Here is a 15,455-nt window from a genome sequence, read left to right on the forward strand (position 1 = left end):
GATGAAGGGTATTTACATCATTTCACTTCGGCGCTTTTAAATGCAATTTTGAGAAGCTCCTTTCATCCGTTTCTCAAAACTGCGATTAAAAACACAAATTTGCGTTAAAAACTTTGAAACGCGGATTTTTGAAGTTGAATTAAACGCGCATCATGGCACGTAATTGCGTTTTCACGCTAAAAAGTAGTAAAACGCAGCGTTTTTAAGTTAAATCAAACACGCACGAAATAAAGAACATAAGTGTTGAAAATTTGCATGTCCTAAGTGAGCATGCCATAAATCTGAAGTTTGAGAAAAAAAAATGGCTCCCAGAGAGAGGAAGCACAGAAGTCGGAACAGCAGTTGGTTGATATCCAAACATGTACAACTCATCCCTCTCATACCCCTTGCCAAAAATCCTACTCGAAGTTAGGTCTTGAAAAATACAGTGAGTAGGAGAATAAAGTTGCGGAGCAATTTAGAGACTTAGTAGTATTACTAACAGACAAGAAGTTAAAAGATAGGTTAAAAACATGAAACACAGGATCAAGAGAAAAGTCAGAGGATAAGGGGATGGTACCCTTGCTATCAGCAAGGCGAATCTCCTTATGAGTATCAGGAAAAATAGAAGAAGTAAAATGGCTAGACTCACCGGTTATGTAATCAGAGGCACTAGAATCAATTACCCAAGTCAGGCGAGTAGAGCCAAACTGAGTGACATGAAATGCAGAAGATGTACTTGGGGGCATGGTAATTCAGGTGACAGTTGAAGATGAATGAGTATGAGAATGGATTTGATCCCGTATAATAATCACAATTTGAGTTTGAAGTTGTTGTAAATTAATAGTGTCGTATTAGTAGGAGGAATTGATGATGATTCCACAACAGTAGCACGAGGAGCAAACTGTCCCAAAGAAGGGGTGGCAGAAGATCACAACAAATGAGAATAGAGTTGAAAGCAGCGAGCCTTCTCATTGTCAATCTTCCCACAATGGCTGCAAGTAAGACCACTTTCTTTACCATGGCCACGGCCTCCACGACCTCGATTCCTAGATCCCTGAGTACGAGAGTCAAAAAAACCCAAATTGGCTTCTAAAGCCATCTGATCTGTAGCTGGAGTAGAGATAATGTCAGGGGCCTTTGTTTAAGAAGGAACTACACGACAAAGACGCTCATCACTTTCAATGGTCGCAAATGTCTCAAATAAATAAAGTAAAGGGGCTGTGTTAAGGATCTGAATTTGAAATGCCTCAAACTCAATACGTAAAGCCATGAGAAATTAGTATGTCTGATGTCGAGCAATCCTCATAACCACATGTCCGGCTGCCTCTGCAGACAACTCAGCCATAGACTCATAGTGAGAGGGTTCCTCCCAACGGGACTGAAGAAGTCCAAAGTAGTCAACGACGTTTTGAGTCTCTTGAGTAGCCTAGGCAATGTCTTAATAAAGTTCATAAACCCCTAAGTCATTCCTAGCATGCGTATATATCTGAGTGAGGATTGACCACAAAGGGGAGGCAGTCTCATGAAACATGAACATAGTGTAGATGCGCTACTCCATGGAGTTAACAAGCCAACAAAAAATGGTGCAGTTATCAAGCTCCCATTGTTCAATTTTGGGATTAGTAAGGGGTGGCTTATTAATGGTGCCCAAAAGCCATCCAGATATCCTTCTACTACCCAAATAAAGTCTTACAGACCGAGAGCAGGACTGAAAATTTCGACCATTTAATAGAGCATTAGTAATGTATTGGGCTGAGGAATTTGCTCCAAGAATGGTGTTGGAGTACTTGGTCTCTTGATGCGACGTCATTGCTTATTACAAATAAGAAGGAAGAAACTTTGGCTTGAAGGGAGATCTCTAATAATTTCGATCAAAGAACGAAGAACTATTGCAAGCAACTATGGTAGCTGTCACAAGGCAAACCAACCACAAAAAATTCAGCCTAGCTGCTGCCGCAAGCCAACACTGTCACTCTAGGTGCTATAGAGAACTTCACACCACCAAACAGAGGTCCTAGCTGCTGCCGCAGGTCCCTAGCCGCTGCCGCAGGGTCCCTAGCCACTGTCAGGGGGTTCTACACAGTCAAAGACAGCACTGGTTGCTGTCACAAGGCACAAGGGATTACCCTAGGTGCTGTCGCGGGTACACAGCCAAACAGTGGCTGTTTGCTGTCGCAAGTCACAAAAAACTGCCCTAGGTGCTATCGTAGGGCTGCACACAGCCAAACAGTGGCTGTTTGATGTCGCAGGGCAGAACACAGCCTAACAGGGGCTGTTTGCTGTCACAGGGTGGAGCAGGGCAGAAGCCTATCGTTGGATCTAGACGTCACACAAATAGCCTTATCACAGGCACAAATTCTAACATAGGGTAAAAACACAACGCAGAAACCTGTCGCAGCATGTGGAAGAAAAATAGAAGTCCTATCGCAACACTCGATTAAGGGAATATGAATAAGAAAAATCCCCCGAAGGGGAGACCTTCTAATGAAGTTGTACCTAGGTTATTAGGTCTTAAGATCCAGAGATGTTGAGAAGAGAAGAAAAGAGAAGGGGAGAGACTTCAAGGTCCTAAAAAAACAATCGAAGAAGGAACCCAAAGAGGGGGGGACGATGGGTCCTCTAGGGCTCTGATACCAAAAAGAATTGTAGAAAGTGATTGTCAAGTCCTATATATATATATATCAGGAAGCGCTCGGAGGCTCTTTTTGAAAATAGAGGTTAGAAGTTTCAAAATGGGCTGAAATTTCTAACCCTATTTTACAAGTTGAAGAATTGTGGACCATCCAATTTTTGTAAACCACTTTTGATGGGGTTAGAAGTTTTAGAATTGGCTGATTTTTGGTGAGGATGATCTCCTCATCATAGAGATCATCCTAAAAAAAAAAATCAGCTCATTCCAAAACCTCTAACCCATACATTGAAAAATGTTTGGCTCTCTTTAGGGCCTCCGAATGCTACCCATATATATATATATATATATATATATATATAAAAGAGTAAATGGACGTAAACGCCTGTACAAATAATAGAAGATAAAAACACTAAACAGTAAACATTATTTGCAATAAGCCGTACGCCTCAACCACACTTAGATGTTTGGTCGCATCACCCCAACTCCTTGGTGCCCTTTTGGTGTGCGTTGCCTTGAGGCGCGCCTCGAGGCTTACACCTCTGAAAACACTGGTCACAAGTAAGTGCTTAGTATTTTTAATTTTATTTATTTATTTATTTTTATTATTTATTATTTATTTTTTTGGAGGGGGGGGGGGGGGGCGCTGTTAGGTGGTGGTTCTGCAAGCGAAGTTGGTGTCTAGTAATTAGATGGTGAAGGTTTCACGAGAAAACTTATCTAGGCACCTTGCCACACTTCTAGGAATTGAAATAAGGAACAAAAATGGTTTGGAGTACTCACTAAGTTACTTTTCGTTAGAGTTAATTTAACCCCTTTCAATAAGAACTTAAATTTCCACTCTTTCCATAATAGGATCCCAAATTGTCTTCTATTTGTATGGAGAGGACCTACAGGGAGAACAAGATAGTGAGAAGGGAAATTGTCCTCCTCACACCCCAGTACTCTAGCTAATTCGGGGGCTAAAAGGCGTGACCCTAACCCCAAAGACCTTATTTTTTAACAGGTTAATGGCAATAACAGACACCATCTCATAGCAATATAATAAGTCTCTAACGAATCTAAGCTGAATAAGGGAAGCATCCACAAAAATTAGAGTGTCGTAGCAAATTGATGGTGAGAAATCATTGGTCTTCTTTCATTGGGTAATAGGCAAGAAAACTACCCCTTTCAATTGCCCTACTCACCAATCTTCCAAGTGTCTCAGCCACAGTATTGAAAAGAAAAGGAGATAGGGGGTTTCTTTGCCTAAGGCGTCTTAAGCTTTTGAAAAACTGCTAGAGGTACCACTCACCAACTCCATGAATCATACATGGAATTGTCTTAAGCCTTCCTTTTCCCTTAGCATTGTCCTTTTGGTACATATCTTCCCTTAATTCAGTTTGTGTTAGGGGTGCAACTTGGTTCGGGTTGGTTCGGTTTAGAGTAAAATCAGAACCAAACCGACCAAGTCGGTTCTATTATATGAGAACCAGAACCGAACCAAATTAATCTAGAACCAAACCGAACTTAATTCGGTTTGGTTCGGTTCGATCCCATGGGTTGCCTCTTTCCCTTGTTTCCGATCGAATCTTCCCTTATCTCTCTCATCTGTTTTTGCAGCTTAAGAGAGAGAGAGAGAGAGAAATGAACCATCGTTGACGCAATTACAGGCAACTCGTAGCCGTAGAAAGAGAGAGAGAGAGGCACCGGTCGTTCCAGGTCGCACAGACGATAGAGAGATAGAGAGAGAGGCACCGGTCGTTGCAGGTCGTAGAGGCGGTAGAGAGAGACAGGCACCAGTCGTTGCAGAGAGAGAGAGAGAGAGAGGGGCAGTGAGCCACCGGTCATTGCAGGTTGCAAAGACGATAGAGAGAGAGAGAGGCACCGGCTGTTGCAAGTCGTAGAGACGATAGAGAGAGAGAGGCACTAGTCGTCGCAGAGAGACGAGAGAGAGAGAGAGATTGCCGCGTTGCAGGTTGCAGCCGTCGTAGAGACGAGAGACGAGAGAGAGAGAGAGTAAAGAGGGTTAGGGCTTTCTTTGTTTTTTATTTTTAAAAATTATTTTGGTTCGGTTCTTGGTTTGGTTCGGTTATTTACAAACCTTGAACCGAAAACCGAACCGAATCTATCGGTTCTTAATTTTTTTTAATCCGAAACCGAACCAACCCAATCCAAAACTCACGGATTGGTTCGGTTCTCAGTTTGAACTGAATTAAGTTGCACCCCTAGTTTGTATCAGTCCACTAATAATTTAAACAATGCTATGAATTCTTCCTGACCTTGTTGTAAGCCTTTCCTTTTCCCTCAACATTGTTCCTTTTTGTGTATTCTTCCCTTAATTCAATTTATATAGTCCAATAACAAATTGACCAATGCTATGAATTGTACCTAACCTTGTCTTGAGCCTTCCCTTTTCCCTCAGCATTATTCTTTTGTATGTATTCTTCTCTTAATCCAATTTATCTTAGTCCACTGATAAATTGAAATATAGGTTCTGGATTCATTGTATGTCATTGTTTAAAAAAATTGATAATTTTATGTTAGCTGCTTGGGTTTAGAAAATTATTGTCCTCAATTTTGTTAGATAAAATAGTTTTTTCTTTCTTTTCTTTTATGGGGAGATAGTTTTATTTGGGTCCAGGGCAGGCATGTTGATGCATAACTCAATCTCTGTATCCATACATGTTCTTATCATAAGATACAAAGCATAAACCCAATGTGCACTCCACCATACTATAGTATACTTTAACCTTTTTTATCTTAAAACTAATTGGAATACTGCCAAATCCACGAACAGTACCTCTTCATTGTGGCTGAGAGCATTTCCTAAGCACTCAATAATGGGAAATGTTGCTTTAAAAGTTTCACAAATTTAGGTTGGCTCTAAACTTGCACCAGTTTCTTGACTTTGGAAGAACAAACAATAAAAATTTGCATGGCTCTTGCATTGAATTTCCGATCGTATCTTGTCAAAACACATCCATCCAGTAGAAGGGGCAATTTAGTATTGCTGCAGTTCTAGCCATAGTCACCAAGTCAGGGGTTCGGGAATAAGTCGGCAAAGGAGAGAGAAGGGAAAAAAAAAATCCAATTAGTATTAGGACAACATAATTTTTGGTACTAAGTGGTGTTATCATTTATATCATCAAATCCTATTTTAAAGTATAAGAATATATCATAAAAGAAAAAAATTACGGCTCTGTTATGATTTCTGAGTTTTGAGTTCAATTTTAGTTTTGGAGAAGGTTATTTTTATTAAAACATTACCTTTTAATTTTGTATTAAATTGTTAAAACATCCTTTGGGGTTTTTTAAATTCTAAAAAAATAAAACACGTAATGAAAAAACCCTCCAAGAATTGGATGATTAAATCGTGAAGTTCATTTAAAATGCGTTTGTTTTTTCAAAACTTCATGATTTAATTGACAACCTATAAAACTGTAATTTAAACATAATTTTTTTAAAAAGACGGCGACTTTCGTGACTATGGCTCTAGCTCTTTCAGTTTTAATGAATTTTTTTTAACATATCAAATATAAAAATTCAGGATTGCAGAAGAGCAGTTCAACATTTCTGCTCAATCTCTAATTATGGAAATCTGCCTGTTTATGACTGCCCCTTGGTTTTGAGTAGGTGGGTGCGTCAGTTGCATATGATGCTACAAGCATGAATGAGCTGAGGAAATGGAACGAGCAGTATGGAGAAGGTGGGAGCAGGAGAAAATCGCCCTTTGGCTTTGGCAACTAACATGGTTTATTATGGTTTTTTTTTTTTTTTTTTAATTTATTCTTGATCTAGTCACTTGAGAGGCTTACCATTGTTTCAAGCAGCAAGAAAGAAGGCCCTGTAATATAATGTTTATGGGGTGAGGCCCTACTTACCTCTTTGACTCTTTTTGTTCTGGTTTACAGGTACAATGTACATTAGGTTAATCAAGCTTAATTATACATTCCTTTATTATTCTAATAATAACACACAATTTTCATTATTTATAATTAAATTTATGCTCAGAATCTCAGCCTCTTACTCTCTTTTAGCATGTACGCCTTCATCTCTGTTCTTCCACATCTTCAATGTAATGGTGAGTCAATGTAAAGCAATGTTTTCTACAAGATTTGAAGCATATTATTTTTTTGAATAATTGCAAGTTTTGTTGTATCATCATCGGCTTAACCCAAAGATTTTTGGGATGGCTACCGTACAGCTCTCGTGCAATTCAAAAATTCATTTTAAAATGCATTGTTTTAATTAATTGATGATTTTTTTTTTTTTGGCAACCCATGGAACCGAATCAAATTAAAATCGGCTCAGTTCGGTTCGATTTTGGTTTTAATATAATAGAACTGATCTTGGTCGGTTGGATTCTGATTTTACTCAAAATCAAATCAACCCAAACCAAGTTGCACTCTAACAACACTAAATATTACAAAAAACTTATTGTGTCAAATTGATTCAATAAATTTATATAATATTATATTTTCTGTGAAATCTATTTTAAAATATTTAAATTATTTTGCATGCTGAGTTGTAAAAAAAGAAAAGAAATAGAAGATAGAAAAAACATAACAAAAAAATAATAATATATATTTTAAAAATATTAAATGTAGAAAAATAACGAATGAGGTCTCTTTCTCAAAAGGCACGTGGCTTGGGGCATGGTATGAGACAAACACCTTCAAGACAATTATAACTTCATATAAATATTAGTCTATTTAGTAAACTTTTTAATTTCTCAGTGGTTCCTTCTTAGTGTCGAGGTCACCACTTTTTATTTATTGTCAAGGTAAACATTTATATTATTGAACTCGCCCTTTTTATTGTCGAGTTCTACAATTTTTTGGTTGAATTCGATAATCTTTTAAAAAATGTTGAATTCGACAATAAAAAATGAACTTGACATTGGTAAAATTTATTCATCTTCATTTTTTTGAGTTTTTTTTACTAACATTGAAAAATCAACTAAAAACTTGAGATAATAACTTGTCTAAATGATTTCAAATATAAAAAAAACCATCCTTGATCAATTTTTATTAAAAAAGAAAAAAAAAATCTTAATTTTTTACATACGTCTTCAAAAAATTTGAAAAAATCCTTGAAAATGACTTCTTCTTTCTTCTTATATCATTTTTGACGGAATGGAGTTTGAAACTTGATTGAAATGTCAAAAATCTAATTTTTTTTGGACGAAAACAGTGAGATCAAACAATTAAAGCATTCAATTGTGAAAAATGTGATGAGTGGAATTCAAAGACCAATTAGAAAAGAAATTTTTGCCAATTAGAAAAAATTCCCTCCGTCCAGGTCCTTTAAGTAATTTTTCCTAAATACTAAGACTAATTTTGGTAACTCATGTTCAAAATCACATGTTATGTTTATAACTTGATTGGAGTTCTCAATCTTGCTATGACTTGACTAATCAATGCATATCCTAATAAAAATAAAATATAATAATTACTTGATATATTTTTAACACCTAAAATTTCATATATCGAAAAGGTTTCGAATGAATAATGTAGTTGTAACGTCATTTTAATTTTTCATTCCACTATTATTTTCTGGTTGCAATAGTCGTCCATAATTTTCATTATAATTATTATTTTGGACGATGTGAATGTTTAATATCTATTTATAAACTTCAAAAAGATTTGATCTGCTCTGGTGTATTGGAAAGGAATCAGGAACTATTATTATTGGCTTCTTGAATTTTATCTTCACTGTTAGATATTAGTTCAAGGGCATCTTTTTTCAAGACTCATTTGGTCCAATATGTAATTCCAGGTCACCTTCACCATCTTCTCTCAATTAAACATATAGTTATATCTTTCAGGATAAAAAATTGACCATTGGAGTAAGGTTCTTCATAAAGAGCAGATTTCCTACTTTATGAAAATGGATTTCAATGTGCTTTTAGTAGGTATTGGAGAACGATCAGCTCCCAAAGCTTCATAATGGGGCTTGAGAGCCAGAACTGCATCCCTAACAGAATGACTTGACACACCAAATAGTTGTCCAAACCTCATGAGAGAGCACCCTCACTTACCGTGTGTGTGAGTGATGTGCGGGCGTCGCACATGCCCTGAGATTAGCCATGGTCTATGGATTGTGCTAAACTCAGATACAGGCCCAGTCCGCTATCTACAAGGATACCTCGGTTATTAACAAAAAGTTATCAAAAGCTTAAGAGCAGTATAAAACTTGGCATTAAAATTTCAAATTTGGCTCCAAACCATGGTTTCAAAACTCAGTTTCACCGTCTTGTCCAGGGACGAGACTGAGTTGTCTTAGATGAGTCAACTTGTCTTGGATGAGACAAACTATTTCACTCAGTTTAGATGATTGATTTATATATATTTAAATTAAAATAATTATATTTTTTTAATGAAATAAGGTAAATTAGAAGATGTTTAGTCATAAAATCATAATTCTAAAAGAACATTAATTATTTTAATCAAAATGTACAAAACCTTGATTAACTCGGCGAGTTTTCTTGATTCATCCCATATTTGTAAAATATCGTCTGTGACATCTCATTTATCTCACGAGATGATGTGATTGTTGAGACACCCTATATATCGGTATCGTTTCTTAACGATACTCAGTATTGGATGAGATTTAAAACCATGCTCCAAACTTTTACCTCAATAAAAATATAGCTAACAGTAATACCATGTAACACCATCGGTAAAACTGACTTTTTGAAGAAAAGATTTTACGCGAATTCATGATAACTTTTATTTACGAGGGTAGTTGTGGAGTTTTTAAATAAATAAATAAAAAATACAAGAAATTGCTTAAATAAGATCATCAGGCATCCTGGTGAGCTCTGAATCTTGGTCAGCTTCTCCCAATCATAGATTTTGCATGAAACATGTACTTTTCATTTTATGTAAAAATATACACAAGTGCAATGGGAACCTGGGGCTGGTTTGGTTGCTCAAACTTTTAATATGAGGGAAATAATTACAGTGGATGATCAATCAACAGAGAAGGCAAGAGCATCATCATCTATCATCAGTTCCAACGTTTTGCATTCTTCAATCCTTTCGATTTTGCTTTTCCCTCCTGAAATGCCTTTCTTTTTTGTTTCTTCTGGGCTTCCTTCTCTGCCTGTTCGTTTGTAAAGGAATAAATAGTATAAAGTCAGCACCATCACATTCTTTTTAAAAAAAAAGTCATTCTATTTTTTCTTTATTATTTGAAATTTAAGATGGGTTGGGAGTGGTTACCTTCGACATCTTAGACTTGGATTTTACTTTAGGGGCCTTCTCCTCAAGTTCTGCCTCTCGTTCAAGCGCCCTCTCTCTAGCATCCAAGTTTTTCTCCAGATAATACTGTAATTCACAACAATCATCAACTCTCAATGTAGTTGACACTTGGATATAGGTAATTTTGCAAGATTTCAAAGTAATTGTTAATCAGGTTTTAAGTAAAAATTAATTGAAGTAAACCACAAAAGTTCCATCAGATCCAAAATGGATATAATTAAGTAGCTAAGTGATAAATTATCAAAGTCAGTTGGTAATTCATATTTACCATTCAAATCAGAGAAGAAAGCATCTGATTTCTTATTATTTCATAGATACGAGAATTTGATTTGTGAAAAGCAGTTACAAGCAGAAAAGGAAGCTCAAAGGAGTGTCTAGGACTCCTCCCATCCTTACATGAGAAAAATCTTCAATAATGTATTATGCAAAATAAAATGTTCTAATAAAAGAATCACAGCATAAGGGTTTTTAAACTTACATTATAATCGCCTGCATAATCTTGTAATTTGCAATCCTTAACCTCCACTACTCTATTAACTATTTGCTTTATGAAGTACCGATCATGAGAAACAGTAATGACAGTTCCCTTGTACTCTGTTATTGCTTCCTGTTAGAACATCAGAAAAAATTTCCACAATAACTAAAGGAAGGGTTCCAATTTCTGAATCACTACATAGTAATATTCATTATGGTAGAAGAAAACAAGAACAAATAAAATAACGTTTATTGCAGATAAAAATGAAAAGAGAGCTGTACCTCGAGCATCTCTTTTGATGGTATGTCCAAATGGTTGGTTGGTTCATCCAAGACTAACAAAGTTGATGGCTTTACTATGAACTTGCAAAAAGCAAGTCGTGCCTACACCAGTCAGCAGGAAATAATTTTTGTTATTGATTGGCAGAATATAAAGTTAAGCCAAAAAATGTGGAAAAGATTAGTAAACAATTTAGTAATAAAAAGAACAATCATAACCACAAAATGTAGGTAGTATGCATGCACCCCATAACTCATTAAAGGAACTATCCACCGTTAAAGTTAATGTCCAAAAGCCAGTTCATAGCAAAACTCTAATGAGATGTACCCTTATAACATGTCAACTAGTAATCCTAAATATAGCACACTTCTAACCACCATCTATTAAATGAACAAGAAAAACTAAACCAACATTGCATAAAGATGCCTTTCCACAATCCATCCCGAACAACAAAATCTACTGGCTTCCTCAATTATACAGCCAATATTTGATATCATAGCTACCCATTACCAGAAGCAGGACCCGCATGAAACATATCACCATTTTTTTTTAAAAGTTTTTAACGACAATTTGAAAAAAGAAAAACAATATTGAAGGACAACGAAAAAAATTTTAACGGGTAAAGCTGGACTTGAACCCACGACCTCAAAGTTGTTTTGCAATGTGTCAAATCCCCTATAGTGAGGAGCTCATCCTCACAAAAAATCAGCCTATTCCGAAACTTCTAACCCATATAGGACAAATTTTGGCTCCCAACGTTGGCTGCCGAATGGGACCCTATATATAAGATTAAGACCGCTGAAAATGACTACTAATAAGAAGTCAGAGGGAAAAGGGGACAAGGATCACGGGCAAACTAAAATAATAGGATAGGAACAAGAAGTTCTAAAAATAAGTGGAGGTGTGTGGCTAGAGAAAATGCTGCCTGAATCAATCGATAGATATATTCTCAATTTAAAATAGCAGACCTGACCAGAGATGGAAAACTACCTCCTCAAGAGCATAATAATTAGTACAGCCAATTCATGTTTTCTTCCTTCTAAAATTCTAGTGTTTATTCTTAACATAGATCTATTTCTTGATTTTTTCATAGATTATTTCTAGATATATTCCTCCCCTATTATATCTGCCTTACTACAATATTACACTGGCACCTTCAAAAATCTCTCCAAAGCGAAGTGATTGGCAGTTAACAGACTTCAATACTTCCAAAAATTCACCAAACATTCATTTGGTACTGTTGTACTGTTCAGGTACTATTCTGTTCTCGTAGGACTTTCTGAGGGGGCGGTGCATGTGACTGTGGGATTAGTCTCACGCGAAGGGTGGGGATACCCATGATAAGCTAAAAAAACACTAGAAGACTCATCCAAATTACCTTCTCACCACCGCTCAAAAGGGCAGCCTTCCTATCAAGCATGTCTGACTTGAAATTACAACGACCAAGGAGTCCCTTTATGTCATCAAGTCTCCAATCCTCTGCAACTTCTTCCACTGTTTCAAGCACTGTTTTGTTCAAATCAAGAGCCTCAGCCTGACATGGAGGTTAATTAGTCCATCAGTAGCAATAAATGCCAATGTAGAATAGTAGAAGAGTAGAACTTACAGCTTACGATAAAGCTTAAACTAAAACCCCAATGATAATCATACCAAACAAAACTACATTACTAAATGACAAACCTGATTCTGCTCAAAATAGTTTGGGAGAACATTATGCTCCCCCATCACAACTTCACCTCCGCATGGCTTTTCCAAACCCAGAATCATTTTAAGCAAAGTACTCTTTCCACATCCATTTGGGCCAATAATGGAAATTTTCTCACCCCTCTGAATTGCAAGATTTGCCTTGTTAAATAGCACCTGAAAAGCAAACGCACACATCTTAAAGGCAAATATGATGTGATTATAAACAGGGGGAAACAAATAATGCTAATATACCCACCTTTTCCCCATAACTGAACTCTAAATTTTTAATCATTACTACAGATTTTCCACTCATCCCACGCTCTGGGAATCTGAACTTTGTTTGTTTCCGTTGAAATGGCTTCTCAACTTGATCCTCTTCTTGAAGTTTTTCCAGCTTCTGTTTTTACACAAGCATTCCAGAAATTGTTGGTATGAACAGAAACCAATATAGGTAATACTATGGAATAGATGGCACGTCAAAGAGATTAGAGAATCAAACTATAAATAATCTAATATTAGAATTATATAAATATTTCATGAGTAAAAAAACAAGTCTTTGAAGTAGCCAAATGAGTGTACCATTTTTATTTTTTTTAAAACAACAAGATGTACATCAAGAAAAATGGTACTCTATTCAGATATGAAACTGAAAAAAAAAAGTTATATTATATATGAATGTCAAATTATTCAATTGTTGGAACCTAAAATAATGTCAATAGATCTTTATATACCTTTTCTGCACTGGATGCACGGCCAGCATTCGCTCCTGCACTCAACCTGGTTATTATGTCTTTCGTCTGCTCAATTTGTTTCTGTTGCTTCTCCCATGCTGCATACTGAGCTTCTATCCATGCTGCCTTTGAAACAATATACTGAGAATAATTCCCCTCATATGTCCTGGAAACACCCATATCCGTTTCCACGATTTTTGTACACAATTGATCAAGGAAAGCTCTGTCGTGAGATATGATGACCATAGGCACATCTTGTCTGTTAAGATAACCTTCAAGCCACTCAATTGTGTCAAGATCAAGGTGATTGGTGGGCTCGTCCAGAAGTAACAAGTCTGGGTCCTGTGAGTGATCATACATTGTCAAAAATCAACAAATGATATCTGCATATAATCAAAAGCTAGCGTCCATCCAAGAAATGTACTTTCAAGGATATAAATTCAAGAACATGGATATATGAAGCCATCCTGGACTTGAACCAGAGACCTAACCCATGAATTAAATCATTACATCTACAATCCAACCAATTAGAAAAGAATCAATGGACTTTTTTTTTCCCCGGGAGCAATTCATCCTTCCCACATGCAGCATACAACTCTCTGTTATACTGCATTGTCCAAGTGTGCTTTTTCCCCCTTCTTCCATGCCATGGCAACTCTGAGATCAAGTATGGAATTCTGTTTACTCACTAAAAATTGAGTATCAGTTTCCCTACTATTCCTACTAGGATTGGAAATCATGCATTTTACATATCCATATGATTAAGTCCTTGGCTTTCCGAAATAGTGTAAAAATAAAAAGAAGTGCTTCAAATCATTGCTATTTGACTCAGACTTGTTCAAAAAAAGTCAAGTCATTTCGAATTGTTTGTTGACACGGACAAAATCAGGGAACATCTAGTATGCATAAAGCATCCTTTAGTGCCCAATTCTAAAAAATTGACAAGGTATACAAAATCAAAGCAAACATGAAATTGTCAACAACCAACAAATAACAACAATTTTATAACCGTGCATATAATCAAAAGCAACATACTTTCAAGCCAATAATTCAAGAAGACAAATATACCAAGTCACCCATTGTCCAATTCAATCAAGTTGACAAGGTCATTAAATTCAAGAACATTACATCAAGCAAACACGAAAAATACCTGAAGAAGAATCTTCCCAAGCGACATCCTCATCTGCCATCCACTACTGAAAGAAGCTACCAATCGATCAGAATCTTCAGGAGTGAATCCAAGTTCAGGCATCATTTTATTGATCTTAACTTCCACCACATCTAAATTAATTGCCTGCGCCCGTCTCTGAAGCAAATCCAATTCATCCAAAAGCCTACCCATCAAAACTAAATCGTCCACCGAACCCTCGAGCTTCTTTTGCACCTTATCCAACCTCCCTGCAATCTCCATTTCTTCCTTGAACGCACTCAGAAACTCTTCCTTCACTGTCCTACCCGGAGACACCTCAAATTCTTGACTCAAGAAGGCGATTTTCATATTGGGTTTTGCCTTAATTACATTCCCCGAATCAGGTTCCTCTTGCCCGGCAATAATCCTCATTTGGGTCGTCTTCCCTGCACCATTAACACCCACTAACCCTACTTTATCACCTTTCTTCACTTCCCAGGTCACATCCTTCAGAACAGTGACACCTTTATACCCTTTACTTATGTTTTCTAACCTAACACCCGAAGAAACACCCGAAGCACCACTACCCGACTGTTTGTGACTCCGTTTCTGCTGTTTCTCATCAACCGAAGTATCCGAAAACAGCGATTCTATATCTTCTTCAGTTGTAGATTCGACAGCAACCGCAGAAGCCCTAGTTGAAACTATAGGGTTTTTCTGTCTAGGGTTCAAAATAGTAGTAAATTTAACTAAATCCTCAGTACCAGTGCTTCTCCTGGTCTGAATTAAAGAAGATGAAATGGGGCGGAAACGAGATTGAAAATTGGTTCTTCGAGCATCCAAAAGAGCTGAACCAGTGAGAAAACTCGATCGGAGATCCATACATTGAATTTTGCAAGCTAAATCCATTGTTGAAATCTGTTGTAGAAGAGAATTGGTGTCTTCGTAAGAGGAAATTAAGGTTTCAAAGAGATACAGAGAAGAATTAAGAGGTGAAGGTGAATTAGGGTAAAACGAGTTTCTCTTGAACTCCTCTCAAAGAGTTGCAGAGAAACACAGAGCCCGTGAAAGTCTGATTAATTTTAGAACTGAAGTTATATAAGCACAGCCTGAAATTGGGGATTTTTTTTTTTTCAAATATCCTAATAAATGACCCTCATTTTGACTAAAATTACGAATGCAAAGTGACTCAGTCAGACCATGGTTTCAAAACTCGTCTAAGGTGTTGTTTGTTAAATTGAAAAAAATAAGTGCTAAATAGCATTAAACGCTGAATTTAAGTATTGAAAAAATTGTT

General features: G+C 36.6%; 2 protein-coding genes across 4 annotated transcripts in view; one reads left to right on the top strand and one right to left on the bottom strand.

The window, feature by feature from the left end:
• Positions 1–6,606, top strand: part of LOC147406736 (uncharacterized) — a 53,835-nt gene extending 47,229 nt beyond the window's left edge. For all 3 annotated transcript variants that reach the window (XM_086434912.1, XM_086434914.1, XM_086434913.1), the window contains one exon: positions 6,227–6,606. In XM_086434912.1, coding sequence (XP_086291038.1) covers positions 6,227–6,340 — 114 coding nt within the window. In that variant the 3' untranslated portion in view covers positions 6,341–6,606. The remainder of the gene's footprint in view (positions 1–6,226) is intronic.
• A 2,774-nt stretch (positions 6,607–9,380) lies between these two features.
• Positions 9,381–15,233, bottom strand: ABCF5 (general control non-repressible 5). Its single transcript, XM_086434915.1, has 9 exons — positions 14,180–15,233; positions 13,030–13,371; positions 12,555–12,695; positions 12,293–12,472; positions 11,991–12,146; positions 10,615–10,716; positions 10,337–10,465; positions 9,820–9,924; positions 9,381–9,700 (listed from the first exon to the last, which is right to left on the bottom strand). The coding sequence occupies exons 1-9, from the start codon at positions 15,065–15,067 to the stop codon at positions 9,605–9,607; spliced, it is 2,139 nt and encodes a 712-aa protein (XP_086291041.1). The 5' UTR covers positions 15,068–15,233; the 3' UTR covers positions 9,381–9,604.
• Positions 15,234–15,455: the final 222 nt, after the last annotated feature.

This window comes from Akebia trifoliata, chromosome 3 (assembly GCF_017979445.1).
Source record: "Akebia trifoliata isolate Shusen 1 chromosome 3, ASM1797944v1, whole genome shotgun sequence".
Lineage (NCBI taxonomy): Eukaryota > Viridiplantae > Streptophyta > Magnoliopsida > Ranunculales > Lardizabalaceae > Akebia > Akebia trifoliata.

Coding starts and splice junctions, on each gene's coding strand:
- ABCF5 (XM_086434915.1), bottom strand. CDS start 15,067: ATGGATTTAGCTTGCAAAATTCAATGTATGGATCTCCGATCGAGTTTT. Junction 10,466..10,614: donor CATCAAAAGAGATGCTCGAG/GTACAGCTCTCT, acceptor ATGTTCTAACAG/GAAGCAATAACAGAGTACAA. Junction 9,701..9,819: donor CCAAGTCTAAGATGTCGAAG/GTAACCACTCCC, acceptor ACAAACGAACAG/GCAGAGAAGGAAGCCCAGAA.